At 33.8% G+C, this 19,917-nt stretch overlaps 1 protein-coding gene across 1 annotated transcript in view; it reads left to right on the top strand.

The window, feature by feature from the left end:
• The window catches only part of TBC1D32 (TBC1 domain family member 32), a 74,442-nt gene that overhangs the window by 9,399 nt on the left and 45,126 nt on the right, over nt 1-19,917 (top strand). Inside the window, exons 10-22 of the mRNA XM_031066698.1 lie at nt 612-671; nt 2,308-2,407; nt 2,676-2,813; nt 4,191-4,283; nt 4,535-4,677; nt 5,395-5,519; nt 6,437-6,638; nt 10,230-10,312; nt 11,895-12,033; nt 12,543-12,630; nt 14,094-14,212; nt 14,808-14,924; nt 18,371-18,459. Of these exons, the coding sequence (XP_030922558.1) occupies nt 612-671; nt 2,308-2,407; nt 2,676-2,813; nt 4,191-4,283; nt 4,535-4,677; nt 5,395-5,519; nt 6,437-6,638; nt 10,230-10,312; nt 11,895-12,033; nt 12,543-12,630; nt 14,094-14,212; nt 14,808-14,924; nt 18,371-18,459 (1,496 nt within the window). The remainder of the gene's footprint in view (nt 1-611; nt 672-2,307; nt 2,408-2,675; nt 2,814-4,190; nt 4,284-4,534; nt 4,678-5,394; nt 5,520-6,436; nt 6,639-10,229; nt 10,313-11,894; nt 12,034-12,542; nt 12,631-14,093; nt 14,213-14,807; nt 14,925-18,370; nt 18,460-19,917) is intronic.

The following is a 19,917-nucleotide window of genomic DNA, read 5'->3' as shown; positions in this document are numbered from 1 at the left end:
GCCTGTACTGAGAACTGTAATTAAGGAAGTGCAGTTTTTTTTTAGACTTTTATGTCCACTGCTTTTCAATATTACTCTCCACCTCAATTTCTGTTCAGTTACTTGTTTTCATGAAATTTAGGAGTATTTTCTGTGCTTTGTGTCTTCGCTCCCTTTGGAAGAATTGACTGACAGCCATCAAAAGATGCAAGTATTTTTTTTGGAAGAAGTGATGAGCATGAAAGAACACATATATATTACACACTAGACACAACTTGCTAACTTCAGTGGACAGTAGAACTTTTTCCAGCCTACCATATATAAACTTACAATTTAGGATTTACTTGGCAATTTCAAAATGTATAGTTTAGCATTTGTGTACTTCTTGGTTTTCTCTTTTAACTACATGTTCTGCTACACTTTCTTCTAATTATGTGGGCCTTTTTTTGTCATAAATGTACTGCAAACAAGTCTCAGTTGAGTATAATAGTGGCTTACACAAGCTGGAATTCATTGAATATGTACTGTATATGGGATCTCTACTAGAACAGAATGAGAGGTAATTTCTACTTTTTAGTTAAAAAACAGAACATTTCTTTGTAGTTGACATTACATCTTCTTTTTCATCCAAGCATGCATATTACAGCAGAAGAGTGGTATTTAGGCTTCTGGAAAGGAAATATAAATCCTTGGTAAGTACTTATATTAATATACTTTATTGATTATATATGCAGTAATTGTCTGTAAGTCAAATTTATTGAGAGAACACAGGGTAATGGCTTGAACCTGAAAGAGGGTAGATTTAGATTAGATATGAGGAGGAACTTCTTTTTCTGTCAGGGTGATGAGACATTGGAAAAGATTGCCCAGAGAATTTGTGGATGCCCCTCCCCTGGAAGTTCAAGGCCAGGTTGGATGGGGGTGCAAGGTGTCCCTGCCCATGACACTGTTTGGAACTAGATGATCTTTGAGTCTCTTTCAGTCCAGGCCATTCTATGATTCTATGAATTACCAAGGCAAGTTTACTTGCAGCTTAGTCTTTATATGGCCAGCTCTGTGTAAGGGCAATTTGGATATTTTATTGCAGGTGTTTACTTAGGATTGTAATTTATTAATTTGTTATGTTTCATTCATATTTAGAATTGTTTCCAAAAAAGCATAAAAATGACAAATGATACATGATAAATATTGCAAATACACTGTGCTAAATTTTGATTTTTGTTGAAAAGAGGCTAAAAAAATTGCCATTGTATTCTCTGAAGCATAAAGGATTCAAAGTCAGCAAGCTAAATCAAACTGGGAAAATATATTTAGTAATATAGTTGTTAATCCTATTATATATTTTGTACGAGCAGATCTCTTTACGGGGGTAGAATTTTCATTGTTTTTAATAAGACCACTGTAGATATGAGATCCATGCATATAAACAGGACTTGGCTATGTTTTATAAAATCTTGTCATACAAATGAAATCAAATGTGAAATATATGGGACCAATAAAACCTTAAGATAGAGAAAGGATGCAGATGAGAGACTTTTTTCTTTTTTATCTGTGTGCATAGAAAAGGACATAGAATAAAGCATGATCCATGCAACAAAGAGTTTATAATAGAAAGTCCATAAGCAGGGTAGTGTAATCTAATTTATAAGCAAGGGTAAGCATCTGATTAAGGTTGGGGTTTTTTTTATTATGTATGCCTGCATATTTACACTTGTGAATAAATCTTGGCAGCTCCAAGCTGTAATGAATCTAATTATTCTTCTCAGATCATAAGGGAGTAGAAGAAATAAATTCCATCCCACCTGAAACCACGACAGTGTGCTTTGTGTTTCCTTGCTATAACAATGCTTATAACTTTTAAACTTTTATATACCTTGGTTAGATTATAGTGCTATGATAGTGATACACCACCAAGAACAGTAATAGCACTGACAGCACCTGGCAACCAAACCTACAGTTTATTAACTGTATTCAAGACAAAGGTTTTCACTTTTGGAAATTTAAAGTCTTCCACGGTAATGACAATAGGGCATTCACAGATTGCTGTTGACTTCTCAAAACTCTTCCATGTTCTCTGTACTCTTTTTCATAGACTGTCTTTATGTGTATAGAACTGGTTGTGTGATAATGTAATAATGTGATATATTTTAATAGCCCTGTAAAAGTTTGCCTTCTCTTGGTTAATACATCCAAAGCACTGAAAAATGAAGTCATTGAAGTGAAGTGGATATTTAAGTTCTTATGTTAAGGGACAGTACTTGGGTGCAGGAGAGAATGAGTTTATTGTGAAATATCAGGTACTTTATTATTTTGTGTTTTATTCCACAGATTAATGCAGCAGTCCAGCAATGTCTTGATTATTTTGAATTTTGCAAGGCAGCAGTTAATAAAAATTCAAAAGTCGGTGACTTTTCTCAGCAGCACTGTAGTGAGTATCTTTGCATGTCTCACAGTATATGTGCACACATCCACATTCTTTAGGCTTTTGAGCATGCTACTTCAAGAGGAAGACATTCTATCTCTTCCATTCCTCAGATGTTGAATGACTGTCTTTTAAGAGAAAACTAATAGCAGTGGTTAATTTCTTAAGCTGTCTTTATGTCCAAAATGATCTGCTTGTGTTGCAGGAAGCAGCTAGGTACTGTGAAGTAAACTACAAGAGTAAAGTTCTAATTTTTTTTGCTTTATTGTTATAGGTGATACGCAGGATTTTGCTTACACTGGACCAGAATTGCAGTACATCTGTTTTGTTCATTCACTGTGCCTCTTAGGAAGATTGTTGATCTATAAGGAAGGCCAGAATCTCTTTCCAGTACAGCTGAAAAATAAAAAAGGTAGGAGGAGAGTTGAGGAAAATGGAACCTATTCAGAAAAACTGTATCCATTCTTGATATATATTTATATATTTTCACTCCAATATTGTGGATATTGAAGAACAATATTTGTTCACTAATTCTGAACCTGGAAACTTACACAAAGGTGGTGTATGTGTGTATATATCTATATATGAGAATCTACACACAGTTTTTTATTCTTTGATGGATGTGGTTAAATGGATTGTTTGTGTGTTTTACTTCTAATACATTAATTTTGTGTTGAAGGACAGTTGGATCAGTGTGTAAGTGATTCATTTTTTCTAGGTGTGAGTAATAGGTTCTGTCAAACCATTTGATGTAATTGGTTGGAAGAGAGATATGTCCAGGGGCCAAAACTGGTTTTCAGATGAGAAAGAAAAATCAGTATTTCAAGCTAATTGCAAATTGAAAACAAGTGCTCTGAGTTTAATCTGTTAATTAAGATAAAAAAAAGTAGAAAAAAAGTTTCATACCTGTGGAACAGAGGTGTTAATAGGGACGCAAGAAATGAGATGGAAAAGCTCTTCGACAGACAGAGAACTCTACATGGGGCAGGGATGGCAAACAGAAGTGTGTGAGGGCAATTGTAGCATTCCATTGCTTTAGTGTCTCTATTAATTCAATGTATAATTCCAGACATTACTGAATATTCTGTGATTTGCCTTTTGTCCCTCTGGTTAGAGGACCAAGACTTGATAGATCCAGTGTAGAACAGTTGTGAGTAAGAAATATCTACTCATAAAGTGCTTTTGTCATTTATGCATTACTAGCGTAACACCCATCCAGCAGAGATCCACGGATGGTGGTTGCTTATTTCTTTCCCATAAAATGTAACAATCTTGCCATTTTTCTTCTTAATAGTGTCCTTCTCAGCTTCATAGATGGCAACTCTTTCCTCACAAAGTGGCTGATTTCTTAACATAATTGCATATAAACTTGGAGCAATTTTTCCTATCTCGCGTTTAGCTACATTTGTTGTTTTTGTTCCAGACCTGAGAAAGAGTTGTGTGACACCTTCTCTTTTTACCAGTTATTTCACTTAATCTAATAGAAAGGTAATGCTTTTTTTCTACAGCCGGTATTTTCAAATGTTGGCTGCCATTTGCTACAGTGAAAGACTTTGCAAAATTTCAATTGGCTAAATTGAGAGCAAGATCAAGTCTTATTAAGGTGATCATGAAATACCTTTGTAGAGTCCCAAGAAGGCGTATGTCCTTTGCTTTATAACTTGTACATAATTGATTTCCTCTCTACAGGAAAGCATTATTTACATATATTTACAAAATCCATTTTTTATTTGGAATATTAAACTTAGTCTTTAATTTACAAAGTACTTTCTTTTTTTTTTTTTTATAGCTACTGTATCCATAACTGATGTGTTGGTATTATTTGTTCAACTTATTTATTACTCTCCAAGTTACCCAAAGACAGCTTTGGCAGCACATACAGGTAAATGTTTTTTTTTCCTTATATGTGTATATATTTACTTATAATGAGGCATATGATAACTTCTTTTGCAATTATTTTCTCTGTTATATTAGTGCAGTTTTTCTCTTCCCTTCCACCCTTACCCTTTCTTCCTCCCTCTATGTTGAATCAGGACTTAACAAAATTAATAATAATTCAGAAGCAACTACATAAGTCATACAGAGGTATTTGTGTACCTTAAAATATAAATAAATATTTCTTGTGTTCACCAGAAAATTATTCTCCAGAAAGTCTTGTTATGGAGATTCTGCAGGTTTTTTGTGATCAAACAGGATGTGCTGCTGAATGTTTGTATACAGACACAGTGATAGATGCCCTGCTCCATCCCGTTCAAAGTTTGCTGAATGGCACAGAGGTTTGTAATAATCTTCCAAATGATTTTTACATGTATAGAATATTACACTTTATCCGTATTTTCTATGTAGAAGGTTTATTTACTCACATAATGTGGTAACTTCTGTGGTATTTTATACATTGACTATCATAGTGTGCATTGAATAGTTTAGTCCGTTACTGTGATTGATTGACATGGAAGTCTTGTGAATAGTAGCAAAAATTGTGCCGTAGTGAGACTGTTTCCTTGGGAAAAAACACACTGTTTAATTTTTTTCATTGGTTTTGGCTTTTTTCTGTTGTCACTTGGATATTTTGTGGATGAATATTTTCTCTACCTTCTATTTGAAAGGCAGCCTACTTTTATTTTTTAATTCAGTTGGCAACGTGTAAGTTAGGTGTTCTCAATAATTCACGTAAATAAAATATATAATTCTCCATGGAAAGCTACTATTTTCTGGATTGATAAAAGAAAAAAGGTGTTTTTCTCCTTTTTTTTTTTTTGTTTTTTTTTTCTTGTAAACATTTTTATAACGATTATGAAAATATTGGGAATTAGTGCCCTTTGTGATGAAGATTTCTGTGTAATGACATTTGAACATAAGCTGTTAACTTACTATGTTTAAGACGTTAAGAAAGGTGACCTTCAGGTTGTGCATACCTAAGACAGACTTGAAAAAACAGCTTTCATAAAACCATTGAATTTGAAGCTTCTTTTTTATTTTCCTCTTCCAAATAGGTGTATATAAACTGCCTTGAATCCACTTTACTTGATGTAGCTGATATTTTGGCAAGGATTGCTGCTTCAGAAGATGGTCTTTCTCTTCTTCTTTATGGAGAAAATGAAAAAAATGCCAAAGACATGTAAGAGTGCATTAATGGATGGTATTAGTGAGCACTTCAATGAATTGCATTGCTCTTATGAGACTCGTTTGCTCATCTTTCATTTATCTATAACGTGATACTTTTTGGTTTTGTTTGAGTAAAATATCTGATTATAAATTAAAGTAGTAAGTGTTTTATAACATTTATGAGGGAGATCTTTACGTGTAGAACCAGATGAAATGACAAGGTAAAGAAATGCTAATAATAAGGGAGATTTTCATGTTTTTCTTCTTTTTCTAATTCATGTGAGAGCTTTCCTTTCTCTGAATATAGTTCCATTATATTTGTAGTGTTACTTTTCAGTCCAAAGGCCTCTCTTCTTCAATTTTCTTTGTTTGATTTTAGAATAAGTATTTAAACTAACCAAATTTATTGAAAGAATAGATTTAATGTAGCATTCACATTTCAGTACATCTAGTAGAGACAGATCTTGGATAAGAAGCTGCCATGTGTAACATTGTACCTAGCTTAGGATCAGTGTGCTGCTATGGGTCGAATATAGTTAGCTGATGCTAAAACTTGTAACAGCAGTAAAACTGAGATGAGCCTTTGAAAACAGCTAAGCTGCAGGTCATGAAAATGTTTGGAATGTACATCTTCTAAGTGGAGAAATCTCCAAGTTGTCTTTCCAACTGGACTCCTGTGAAACCTGTCTGTGTAGTTCACGGTCCTGTGGGTTATGTGGAAGGCAATGGATGTATTTTTGCATTGCATAGAGCTATTTGCCAAGATGACATAAGTTTCTGTAAGTTCTAACATAGTTTGTCCCTCTGTAGTGGATCATAGTCTCTTTCCGAAGCTTCTTTTCCCCAAAAAATTTTAAATAAGTTTAGTCAGAGGATTTGTTTCAAGGCTTACTACAAAACAAAATTTTAAACGTATTATTTTATTTCTAGTCCTACAGCTGCTCATGTACTTGTTCAGTTCACAAAGAAACTTCTTCATGATGACATTTCTCTTTTATCTGGATCTGAGTTTATGCCAGTTGTTAAAGGAGCTTTCATTTTTGTATGCCGTCAAATGTACAGAACTTGTGAAGGCCTACAGATGCTAATTCCTTATGGCTTGCATGAATCTATTGCAGAGGCCTGGAGAAAGGTAAATTTTGCTTTTTGATTGGGAAAAATCTTACTGTGAGAGGTTCAGCTTGTGTAATAATTGTTCTTATAGGTTAATTATTTTTAAGCAGTTAAATAGTACTTGAAAATGTTGTAAAAATGAAGTTCTACTTGCAAATTTTCCTTCTGAATGTGAACCTAGCAGAAATTTAATTTGAGACTTCTGTGCCTAAGATTAAAACAGGAAGTTTTGATGCATTGGTAGACCTGCCATTCATTGTCCTTGATGGTAGAAGTCACTCGATGTCATGATAACCACTGACCACCACAGATCTTGCCTTCATTCTTGGTTTGGGATATTTTGAAGGAAAATACTCCTGAGATGTGCTCTTATCAAATTTTAGTTAAACTGGTTTGTGTCAGGTGGGAGATACAGAGAAAAAAATAGCAGATTGCAATTATTTGTTAAATAGTGAGGTGACATTGAAGTATTCTCTAGAGACCATAGTGAAAAGTGCCAGGCAGGAGTTTTTGTCTTACCTGTGTACATGGATTTGTTATGAAGTTTAGATTGTACTTTAACTTCAGTTTGATTGCTAGTGTGGTGTTTTTTCTGCATGAAGGAGCTTGAATCCAACAGTTCTGTGTGTTTTGCTTTCTGTTATCACAGTATAACAGAATGGGGAAGATGGGAAGGGACCATAGTGGGTCTACTGGTCCAACCTCCCAGCTCAAGCAGGGTAATCCTATAAAACATGGCACAGGATTGTGTCCAGAGGGTTCTTCAGTGTCTCCAGTGGGGGAGACTCCACAACCTCTCTGGGTAATCTGGTCTAGTTCACCTGCGCAGTAAGTAAGTTCTTTCTCATGTTCAGGTGCATCAGATTCTGCCCATTCTGGTTTTGTGCATCAGATTCTGCCCACTGTCTCTTGTCCTGTTGCTTGGCACCACTGAGAAGAGCCTGAGTCCCTCCTCTTGACACCCTCCTTTTAGATACTGACAGATACTGATGAGATCCCCTCTCAGTCATCTCTTCTCAAGACTGAACAGGCCCATCTCTCTCAGCCTTGCTTCATAAAAGATGATATTCCAGTGCCTCATCATCATCAGTTCTATTTTCATTGTTCTGAAAGTCACATGCAGTGTGAAAATCCTTGTGTATTGTAAAAAATTACTTAAGATGGAGAAATGATGGCAGATCCTGCAAATGCAGTTTTCAAAATCTCAACTTTGGCTTCCAGCTTAACTGAAAGCATATTTAAACTGTAGATATTAGGATTCATAGTGGAAAACCAAAGCCTAGCTGTATTATTCACTTTACCTTGAAAAATAGGACTATCTTTTTATATCTTAGAGAGGGATCAGATCAAGCTAGAACGAAGAATGGACTAAAAAACTAAATTTGGTTTCTTTTCTGGAGGCAAGGAAGTGGGAGGGAAAATGAATGCAAGGGAAAAGAATGGAAGAGCTTCTCTTCCTTCTTGTATGCTTCTACTGTATGCTTTTATTATGATGACATATTTTAAAGATACAGTCACAATGTCAACTAAGGCAGAAAATACTAGAGGGGAGAACATGAATAGAAGGTACTTAAATCACCAATTTGAAGGTAATTCTGACTGTTTCATATATTAATACTGCCACAAAGCCATACATTGTCTTGAAAATAAAATATATTATTACAAAAAATCATAATTACATCACAGTAGATTTTGTTTCTCATCAAAGAATGTTGGTTTTGAGACTTATGTTATTCCTTGCATTGAAAACCCGACGATTTTTATTGAATTAAGGAGCTTAGTTCACTTGATCCATGCTGTAATTTACGTAACTCAGCAATCTTTTTTTTGATGCTTTCCTATTGTGTAACTTGTCAGTCTTACTCCAACTAGCCTCTTAGTCTATTGAATGTTGATCACAGGCCAGAGTGTTAAAAGCTTTTGATGGGCATTTCCAGTTATTTCCTCTATAAAACACAGCATTTACACTTTGTACAAAAGACTTCTTTCCACGTTAAATCCCTTATTAAGGTATAGAACATAATTTAGTAGACAAATTGTCTTGACATGTAAAAGATAAGTAGACTGAATGTGTTGAGTGAAAACAAAGTTTACCCTACAAAATGCTATTTCTTCACTTCACTTTGATAGTCAGATATAAACTGGAGTAGAATCAATATATTCTTGACTTTAATATTCAACAAGCTATTACAGCAAAGTCAACTCCATCATCTTACTACTTTTCAAATTATTTTCTGTCATTTTTCAATTTTAAAATGCATGAAGTTTATAAAATATCATGCCATTTATAGTGTAGCAAAACCAGTGGACTATGGTGGATTCTTTCCAAGCCGAAGTGTCAATTTTTTAATGGCGGGACTGGTAATTTGTATCCTTTTCTTTTACATGTCTCCTGGAGTTTTAAGACTGATGGAGAAAGAAATTATTTTTTTCTCAGTAGATTCTGATTAAATTCTGAGAGAGAATTTATAAAGATGATAATAAAAGGGGAACAACAGATCCAGTATGATTGACTAGTTTAATAATCTTTTGTTGATTTTTTACATCACATTTATAAGGTAGTAAATTAATAACTTCTCACTTTTATTTCAATGATGTAATTTGCTTTTTATCCCATAAACATAAAACAACTGAAATAATTTTGAATATGCATTCTTTCATGCCAGGTATTTTAAAATATAATTTAAATGTTCAAATATAAAAATATTTATATATTTATGTCTAACTCCAATGACACCCATATCAATAGAGATAAATTTTTATAATTTATAAATAAATAAAATAAAAAGTGGCAGAATTAATAAGTTTTGCATGGTGACTTCAGAGGCTGTTATTTCCATTACCTGTGACAGAAACAGAGTAAAAAGCTGTGTTACATTTTTTTCTTTTTTTCCTTCTTTACTTTTAAATACCAGTTTTTGATTTGGCAGTCTCCAGCTGGAAATAAAGAGGTTTATTTAAGAATTCTAATAAAAAAAAATTAAAATGTACTAGCTTTACAATTGTTTATACCCAAGGAAGAAGTAAAAAAATAAGCTTTTCTGGAATAAAAACAATATAAAGGAATAGTGTATTCTGTACCAAAGACTGGACTATAACCAGATCACTGTGGTTTTTTGTCTTTTGTATATAACAAGAAAATGAATTAGATCTAGAGTTTAAAAATGCTGTAAATAAACATTAACGTGTGGCCGCAGCTCTCTTCACAGACAGCAGCAGGCAAAACCTTCCCAGGATTTCTCCTGGGGAAGGCAGTGAGAAAGCTCAGAGAAAGAAGAGAAAACAATTCTTATCTCTATTTGCTGCGCCTGTTGTTTGGCACACGTGGAATGTGTTATGGAAATAGTTTGCCAAAAGTGATTTCTTAATTGGACACTGGTGTTGGTTGTTTTGACTGATTGACCAATTAGGTCAAAGCTGCATCGTGACTGTCTGAAGAAGGGTCATGGGTTTTTTCTTGAATATAGTTTAGTATAGTAGTGTAGTATAGTATAGCTTAATAAAGCAATTGTTCAGCCTTCTGACTCTTGGAGTCACTGCATGTCATTCCCTAGCAGGGGGACATCTGGCATCAATATTAAGGAGGTGTTTATTTGGTTTTGTTTTACAGACAAGTTTGCTTTCAGAAAGAGTACCTACTCCTGTAACTGATGCAGACTCCACTTCATCAATAAGTCAAGAATCAAAAACCAGGTAACTTGGTACTTAATTTATGCACATGTATGAGTGTGAACACAAACTGCTGCTTTAATTACAATTGAAACATCTTGTAACCCCATGTCTTTGTTGTAGTCTGATTCCAGCTGGCAACTAAATACTGCACAGCCATTTGCATCCCAATAGCATGGAGAGGGGAATCAGGAAAATAAAAGGGTTGAGATACAAACAGTCTAGTAATTTAAACAAAATAAAATATAGTAATACTAATAATAGTAATGCTACGAATGGTAATGATAACATTAATAGTAATGAAAAGGAGAGAGAGAAGTAGCACACAAGAGAAACAAATGACACACAACTCAATTGCTCCTCACCCTCTGACTGATGCCCAGTTCGTCTCTTAACAGTGATTTTGGCCAACTTTCTGGCCAGCTTCCTGCAGTTTATGTACTAAGCATGACTTCCCATGCTATGGAATATCCCCTTGGCCAGTTTGGCTCAGCTCTCCTGGTTGTGCTCTCTTATGGTTTTGTGCATACCTGCTCATTTGCAGAGCATGGGAAACTGGAAAGTTCTTGACTTTGAGAAGTGTTACTTGGGAACAACTAAAATATCAGTGTGTTACCAATCTTATTCTTGTCCTAAATCCAAAAAAACCAGCACTTTACCAGGTACTTCGAAGAAAACACACTCTATCCGAGCCAAACCCAGGACAGTCTTCTTTGCCAAAAGGATAGTGCCAAAAGGACCTATCCTAGCATAGGTCTCAATAGAGCTACAAAATTCTTCCTGACCTTTGAGAACTTCCTTGGCTTAGAGTGGTGTCTGATCTATGTAAAATTGACTTATAGTTGATTCTCTCTGACTAAAGAATTTGGTTGGAGGAAAATGTGAGTTAGAAAGCACAGAACAAAATAGCTATCTTATGCCTTTGATGTGGTGCTAATTTAAAATAGTGCTCTGCTGAATCATATTTACACCTTCAAAATACTATGTAGCAATCTACATATATTATGTAGATTGGCAGCATTTTGGCTGATACCAAGTGAAAGGTGTCCTTCCTTTTATACTGAAACTTAATGTCCCTTTACAGAAGTTTATATTCATTAAGATGATAAATATGCAAGTATTTGGGAGTCTGAAAATTCAGGACAATGATGATTTTCCATTTACTTCTCTTATTATGTGAAGCTATTGAGTAAATATAGCACCTTTCTTCATAATTCCATACCAAGTTTTAGCAGGAACCTTTAGCTCCTCAAATGTGAGTCCCTCATAGAGTTTTTACATTGTTGGGAAATTCTGTGCCTGTTTTGCCAACATGTAACTGCCATGTTAATATCTTAAGACTGCATAGAGTCAGACTGTAAGTCATACATATGTTTACGGATATCACAGGTTTGCTGCACTGAGTTTGAATGTTCACATAAAATGCAGTCTGGTATATTATCTTTTTCCCCAAATGCTTTTTTAAATCTAGCATAAGCTTATAAATTAAGCATAGAGTACAGTGAGTAAAGTACTATTGTTTCTCAAAGTTAAGAATTGTACTTTTTTCTTTTTTCCCATGCTATTTTACATATAGTTTTTAATCACTCTTTTGTTACTCTTGCAGCTTGTTATGGGAAGAGACTTTGTTAGATGCCTTGCTAAATTTTTCAACCACACCCAAAGGACTATTTCTGCTTCATAGTACAGATGCCATGAATGACTGTGTGAACTTTATGTTTAACAGTTTATCAAAAAAAATTCAGGTAAGCATTGCAGTCTTTGTAGTTTATGTTTTACTGTAAAGTTTGAAATGCTAGAAAATTTTTTTTTCTTTTCTTCTAAGTGCAAATTTTCTTAGACAATGTTGGTAGGTCATGTTGAAATCTAAATATGCTAGACAAAGCTTGAAATATAAACAAAAAATCAGAGAATGTGCATTCTTAGTCAGATAATGTGCAAAAAAGTAATGCCAAACGCATCTTACTGAATGTGTACAAAATCATTATAATACTAATGTTTTTATTTGTCATATTGCATGTCTCAACCACAGTATTTTATGTTTAAATTTTTATAAGATACTTGATAAAGATGTTTGGTTAGGAATCTGACCCTGGTAAGTCTGTAGAGGATAATAGCTATGAATTGTTCAAATCTAAACATAAAATTGATTAAATTCTGTAAACAAATGTAAGAAAGCTCAATATTTAAGAGATCATTTGAGAGTTTCATGTCTTCTGAATAACTAACACTGCACTTTTATACTTATCAACAGACAAATGAATATGAAGATTTTGGTAATAGAATCATTGTTACACAAATGGCAACAACACCAATGGCTGCAGTGGCTCTGCAGAATTCAGGTAAATTGCAGGATGATGTTATTATGAATAATTGCATGCTGTAGTCCTTCATTTTGAAAAAAGACAGTGGGAAAGATGTTAAAAAAAGATGAACTGTGTAAAATAATTACACAGTATAACCAAAAACTCCTAAATATTTGTTAATTATTTCTTGATGGAAATTAATTCTCTCAAGCTTTCAAATAATTCATTAATCTTGATGCAGAATTTTAGGGTTTATTTTATTTTTCCTTCTGATATTATGCAAAATCTTTACTTCACTAATTTGGATTTCCAGAAATTTCCTGTATATGTGTGAAGACATCTGTACTGTTTAAAAATAAGTTTGCAGGTGCTTCTTATTGATCTGCAGATCAGAATTAATAACTGTTGATGTCTGTAATTTTTACGTACATTTCCATGGTTACTGACTGCTCAAAGGGTGAGGAACTGCAAGGGCCTGAATGTCATAGGTGAAGTTACGCATTAGTGAGATGTAAAAGAAATTGTGGTGTGAGAAGAATTGTCAATTCAGACAAAGTCCCTTCAGAGTCAATCTCAGATAATCCAACTGTTACCATATCATCAACAGTCCAGGTAGCCATTATATTAAAACTAGAATCTCATCAATAAAATGAAGGTAATATCTTAAGCTGCTAAGGAAGTCCATGAGGTACAAAAGTTGTAAATTGTCTCTCTGAGTATCTAGAAGGGGCTGGTGTTGACTGAAAGACTGTCAGAAAGGCAGGCAAATTCTGCCAGTCAAGGAAACTGATTGGTTTCTTACTTAGTTACTATTTATGCCTCTGGGATTTTTCACAAAGCAGGGAGCAGACCCACTGGGGAGTTACCCATCTGTCCTCTTGTAAGGTTTTCAGCCAAATTGCTTCTTATGGCCCTTTTATGCCCTTTGGCGTCAGAGACAACTGATACACCAAAAATAATCAGCATTGATTTTCAACCCTTACATTTGAAGATTTCAGAGTTAGAGCTCTCTTTCCTCTTCTATTTAAATATTTAACATTTTAAATTTTAACAATTTAAATTCAGCTAGTAGTGCTTCTCTTAAAGTTGGGGTTTTTCTAGTCCTTTTCACTGTGGTCTGTTATAATTTATTTATGAGTTATAGTGAATCTGTATTTTTAGAACCACAGAGACAATACTAGCTAAGCCTTGATCCATTGCAGTTAACTTTTTAAAGAAGGTCAGAAGCTCATTTACATAGAAGATATATGAATGTAATCCTACTCTAGTGTAATAGCCTTTGGAAACCATTGGTGCAGACTGTAGATTGAACATAAGCAGACTGCTCTGGAAAGGTAGTTTGGATTAAAGGATTGAGAATAGCAGGGATGGTAACCCTAAGACAATCTGTGTGGTGAAATTTCAGCCTTCGGTATAGAGAATTTTACAATCTTGGTTAGAATTGTGGTGTAAAATATTTCTAACATGAAACTCATGATTAGAACAAACATTTGTTTTAGGCTTTATAAAGGCACTTGTAACTGAATTGTGGGCTCTTTTGGAGTGTGGAAAAGATGATTCGAGAATAACCCAACCCAAATCTACTCCAGTTGACCCTATTGACCAAAGTTGTCAGAAGGTGAGAAATTATTTAATCTTATGTTTTTGTATGGAAAGAAACAGTGCTGTACTTCAGATAGGATGATGCATACCTTTCTGTAAATTTTTATTATACCTGCTTCTTGGCACATGTGTCAAAATTGGTATAATACACTAGTTAAATCATGACTGGTACAGGATTCTTATGTTGCATGGCTGTTCACAATGCCAAGGATTAACTATGAAATAATGATTAAAAATTATGGCAAAATGAAGTCTTAATGCTGGCCATCAGTTTATGTCCAGATTACTGTAATAAAATCAGGAATTTTAGATTTAAGATTATTCTTTGTCTCAAGATTTTAGAATTTAAGTGGTAATGAAATACTGTAATTTTCAAAATTGTATGTACAATATGATAGGTAATAGATATTTCAAACACTACTGCCCTTTTAGATTACACAGATGCCTACCAGGGTATGCAGTCTTATTTTGGACAGGTCTATTTATGCCAAGTTCAGCCTGTAAAGGATAAGAACAAAGTTAATGTAGATTGCAGATAATTGCTAACAGTTACTTGGTTGCACTTAACAGATTAATATTCCCTGTTGTCCCTCCTTTTTTTCTTTCTCTAGTCATTTTTGTTTCTGGTAAACATGCTCACTTACCCAGCAGTTTTTGAGCTCCTGAGTAAACGAGATATACCAAACAAACCCATGTACTCATTCCGTGAAGTACCCACAGATATAATTGTAAGTATTTTGAAGGAAAAATAATTCTGTGAAGATGTTTTTACCTGAGAAAATGTTTTTGCTATAAAAGGGAAAGTTTTTTTTCCTATTGAAAGATTTTGAATTTTTCTGCATTTTGTATTATATACAGCATGAGGGCAGTATATGCACATATCACTTCATATGAACCTAAATTTTCATTTTGAAATCTTAAAGATAATATAAATTTTGATGCCTAATTTAAAGATCATCTTTCCTGACTTGTGTTAGAATTCTGTTTTTTCAGAAAAAAAGTACTATAAATAATCATGTTAGTATGTGCATACAGTTACGTATGGGAAAATGTTGGAAAATATGTATACTTGTACTTTATACAGCATTACTCTATCACACTATCTGTGGATTTAAAAAGAATAAAAGAAAAAAAACCAAAACAAAATGAAAACACAAAAGTCTCACACCTCAGGCTATTTTTTAATAGGACACATAATTCACACAAAGAGAAAAATCGGTAATTGGAAAGCTACTGATTAAGTCAGTCTTCAGAGAAATAGCTTCACCATTTCTGTATTTAGTATTATTTTGTATTCAATCATTCTACTGCAGTCAATTATGGCTTTTTTCTCATCTACAAAGCACAGACAATTTGTGACCTTGTGTGGCAGTTAAAATCAGATTTTTTCCCTAATGAGTTAGCACTTTAAATTGCGGTTATGTTGAAGTGTTTGTCTAGCGTAGGCTCTGCATTGGTGATATTTTAAGTTGTTTAGACAGAGTTTATCATAATAGTGTATATTAGGTTTGGAAGGTATTTTGGGGTTCTTTTTTGCAATACTGTTTTGATGATTTCAAGAGGAAATTGCATGGCAAATTTCATTTTTCCAATCTACTCAATGCTAGTGTGTTCACCAATGGATAACTTTGTTCAGTTACCAAGTTTTTTAAGGAACTCAGAGTGAGGAAGATAGATGTGTGCTGAAGATCAGAAGTATTTGAGAGCATTCAAATTGTGGTAGATCTCAAGAAGGGTTTTTGCAACTTCTGAAAGCCAGGGTTATTTTAGCTTTAGAGGTGCTTGAGTATTTTTATGAAATTTTCTAGGTTTCTAGAAGTGACAATACTGATACAATTGTTCAAAGTTCCCTGAGGAGATAAAGATACTTTGGATGAGGTTTGCCTCAGTTAATTACTGTGCAGCAGTGGGTTTTGTGGGCCTAGCCATCCAAGATACGCCTAGATATGTAAGATAGGCATCCAAGATTATGTAGTTAACAGAAAGGAAATAGTCAGATCCTCTAATGTTAGTTTAATGTATAATGGCTGAGTCTAAGTTCTCAGAAAACTTCTGAAATTAAGAAGACATACAGGTTTGTTATGAACATGTTTTTGGGCAGTGATTCCAGAAAGCAAAAGGTAAAAGATTTTGACTGGATATAACTACAAGAAGCAAAGTAAAAGCAACTTCTGTGCCACCAGAATATCTGATTGGAAGACGTAACTGCTTTGTGTGCCTTATTTTTTCTCTGTTTCTGAATTGTGTCATGTTACCACAGAATGTGACTTGTTTATGCCAAACTATATTTGCTAATGCACAGAACTTAATCATTTTTGTGTATCCTTTATTTCTTGAATACCTGGGATTTAAACATTTTTACCTCCTTTATATTTTTATCTGACTAGCTGTATCATTGGCTGAACAGATTATCAGTTGATAACAACTTTACAACTTTTAACTGTAGACTAATCAGGTTTTCATTTGTGCCCTTAGGAAAATTTTTCTTAATACATGCAAGATTTCTTTTTACTGTATTTGTAATTTAAAATTATTTTAAAGAATGGAACACATAAATGAGGATTTTCTACCTGCCTCCAGTCTTTGAGGGTTTCTGCAGTGTATATATTCAGGGAAATCTAGTTTGGAAGGTACCCTCTAGACCTGTAGCTTTGAAAGATATTAGAAAAGGTGATTTTCTTCAGTGATTCTAGAGAATCTTAGATGGTTTGTCTTAGGTATTCAAAGTAGATGACATCTGACCTGCAATATTTAAGCTATGCTCTGTAGCTGAGCAGTGAAATTCTGTCCACAAATTTTTTGGATGTAATCCTGTGTTAGACCTTGTTCATTATCTTCCTTCCTAAAATCCCAAATCAGAGTTTAGTCTCCTTTCTGAGTAGTCCTCTCACTGTGCCTGCTCTTTGTACTCTTTTGCAGCTCCAAGCTTTGATTTATAAATGAGAGAAGGAAGATAACGCCAGAGAAATATCCCTTAGCATTTAACTGTTTGTATGCACAGATATCTGAAAAAAAATCTTAATTTCCAAACAAATCAATTGCTTGCATTATCAATTTTATGGACAGCCTTGAGATCCAAGTTGAGATTTTTAATTGAGAATTTTATTGTAAATATACTATGTGGAAAAAGCTGTCTCCCCCAGTGCCCCAGAAATCTAATAGGAAAACTATGCTTTCACCGTATTTTAAATAAGAGTACATGCTATGAAGGCAGTTTAATTTGAAAAGTTCTAGACTTTGGTTTTTTTCTGTTATGAGTTTTACTCATGATTTTTAGTTTTCTCCATTGAAAACCAGAGCTTTTGTTAATTTCATTAAATTATGGGTCTTAACTTTCCCTTCGTATCTTATTGAAATGACTGATTGATCTAATTAGGTGAATAATAGCTCCCTCTGCTGTCTCTGAAACTGTACTTCTAAAATGTGGAGAAAATAAAACTTTGTATTTAATCAAGATTAAATAAAGCTCATAAGGATTTTGTAATCTGTTTCTTGTGACCATAGCACAGCAATCTCTCTCTGACATGATAACAACACTGAACATGAACAATGTTTTTGTTCATTCCTTAGTTTTTTTAATGAAATAATTTTTTCAGAAGCAGTTTGCATGTGCAGTGAGCCAGAGGGGAAGATAACTGGGTTGGCTTTGTGGAAGAAGTGGGAAGCAGCCACAAGTCATTGTCTGCTACATGAGATGCTCCAAGATGAAAGGTGTAAGCCTCAACATCTGAGCCAAGCCTTGTTAAACCAAGACTAAATGGCTGTGTCTTGAAGCATGTAGTACTAACTGGTGTGAGAAGGGGTTATTATACTGAAGGAGTTGCTGTTCTCTTTATTAAAATAGACATGTGCACACTTCAAACATGCAAAAAAGTTTTAATTTTTTTTTAATGCTAAAGAAGAACTAGGATAGTTGACATGCAAGGATCTTTTGTATATTTATATTTTTAATAGATTTTTTTTCCTAACTTTCTACATGGTTGGGAAAGTTTTGCCATTTTTGCCTTCAATTTTGCTGTTGACTTTTGTATGGAAAACACATCCTGTTACAGAAATAATTTCAGTGTGTGTTTTAATAATAGCTTTCATTCAATAGTAAATATCCCTATGAAACTATGATGTGCATAAATTATAAAAGCCTACATAGTTTTTCACATTTCTCTTCCTTTGACAGGATATTATTGACAGGCTTATAATTTTGAACTCGGAAGCTAAAATTCATTCCTTATTCAATTATGAACAATCCCATATATTTGGTCTGAGGTAAGGTGCATGTTTTTTATTCTCTGGTCACATTAACTAAATAGGATATAATATGCTTGGATGTGTTACTTCTGACAAGATAACATTGTTTGGGTTTTATTATGTCTGAAGGTGAAATTCCCCCTTTTTTTACCATAAGAAGATTAAATGAAAAATGGCCCACAAAATAAGAACAGTGACAGATTTAATCTTATTATCTGTAAATGGATATATTGTAATATGAGAAGCAGTGATAGAAATTGCATGTTATTTTGCCTACTTGACTGTAAAAACCAAGTTGTAAATCCACTGTACACCAAAATACCAAAATTATTTTTATTATGTTTATGTCATTTTGGTTTATGTAGTTTCCCCATACTTAAAATTGTTTTTTAACTATTTGTTTAATTATGACCTATTTCACAAAAACCTAGTTTAAGGAGTGTAGCATTTGGTTCCAAATATTTCTAGAACCTAAAGGTACACTTAAAAGATGCTCACACTGTTATGCTCATGTATTGTAATATTTAGTGCTTTATAATTTTAACATAGAAATTAGTTTCTGCATTTTTATTCTGTTTTCCAAGGATGACTATATAAATCCTTGAATTTGCGTTTTTGTTGGGAACTTATTATAGACAGTTGAAATAAAAACCTATTGGATTGTACTTCATAATATAGAAAACTTTGATTACCTTTCTTGAGCAAGATATAGCCCAACTGATTAAGTTCTGAAACGTTAGCTTTTTGCAGCTATATTTATACTTTAATATCACAATTAAATTATTTCATACTATATACGAATGACCATAAGATACAGTACAATTTGTTGATAAGGATGAGCATAGAGATGAACAATGGCAGAGATTGGAGTTGGGAGATGTATATGATTTTGTCATACAAATCAGTAGTTATAAATGCTGTTTTGGAGGAAATCACTAGTTTATATAGGAATAAGAAGTCTTAAGATGAAATTTGAAAAAAAAATGTTTTTCATTTAGGATTAGACTGACTCCATAGAAAACTTGACAGAATTGACATTGACTTAATTAGGATCAAGAGAAAATGAGATGTTTTACAGTTTAAGATAAAGAGTGGTTGGGCCCTGGAACAGGCTCCCCGGGGAAGTGATAAAAGCACCAAGCCTGACAGAGTTAAAAAAAACATTTGGACAGCAGTCTCAGGCATGTTCTGTGATTCTTGGGGTGTCCTAGGGGTGCAGGCCCGGAGTTGGACTAGATCCTGATGGGTTCCTTCTAACTCAGGATTTGCAGTATTAAGACTTATTTAGAGTATTAAGACTTGCAAATAACTGTGGTCTGTCTTACCTGAACATGAGAGGTGTACAGTTCATTTCAAAGTTCTGTGATCTTTCCTGTGAGTGCTGCTGACTGCAGACATCCATGTTCTGTAAAATGAACCTTGCCTTGTGTAGTTGATTTGCTCCTTGGCCAAATTCCATCAAGAGTTCTAAGTTCA

The sequence above is a fragment of the Geospiza fortis genome, unplaced genomic scaffold, assembly GCF_000277835.1.
Source record: "Geospiza fortis unplaced genomic scaffold, GeoFor_1.0 scaffold98, whole genome shotgun sequence".
Taxonomy (NCBI): Eukaryota; Metazoa; Chordata; class Aves; order Passeriformes; family Thraupidae; genus Geospiza; species Geospiza fortis.
The sequence above is the reverse complement of the archived record's forward strand: the minus strand, read 5'-3'. Positions and strand labels throughout refer to the sequence as shown.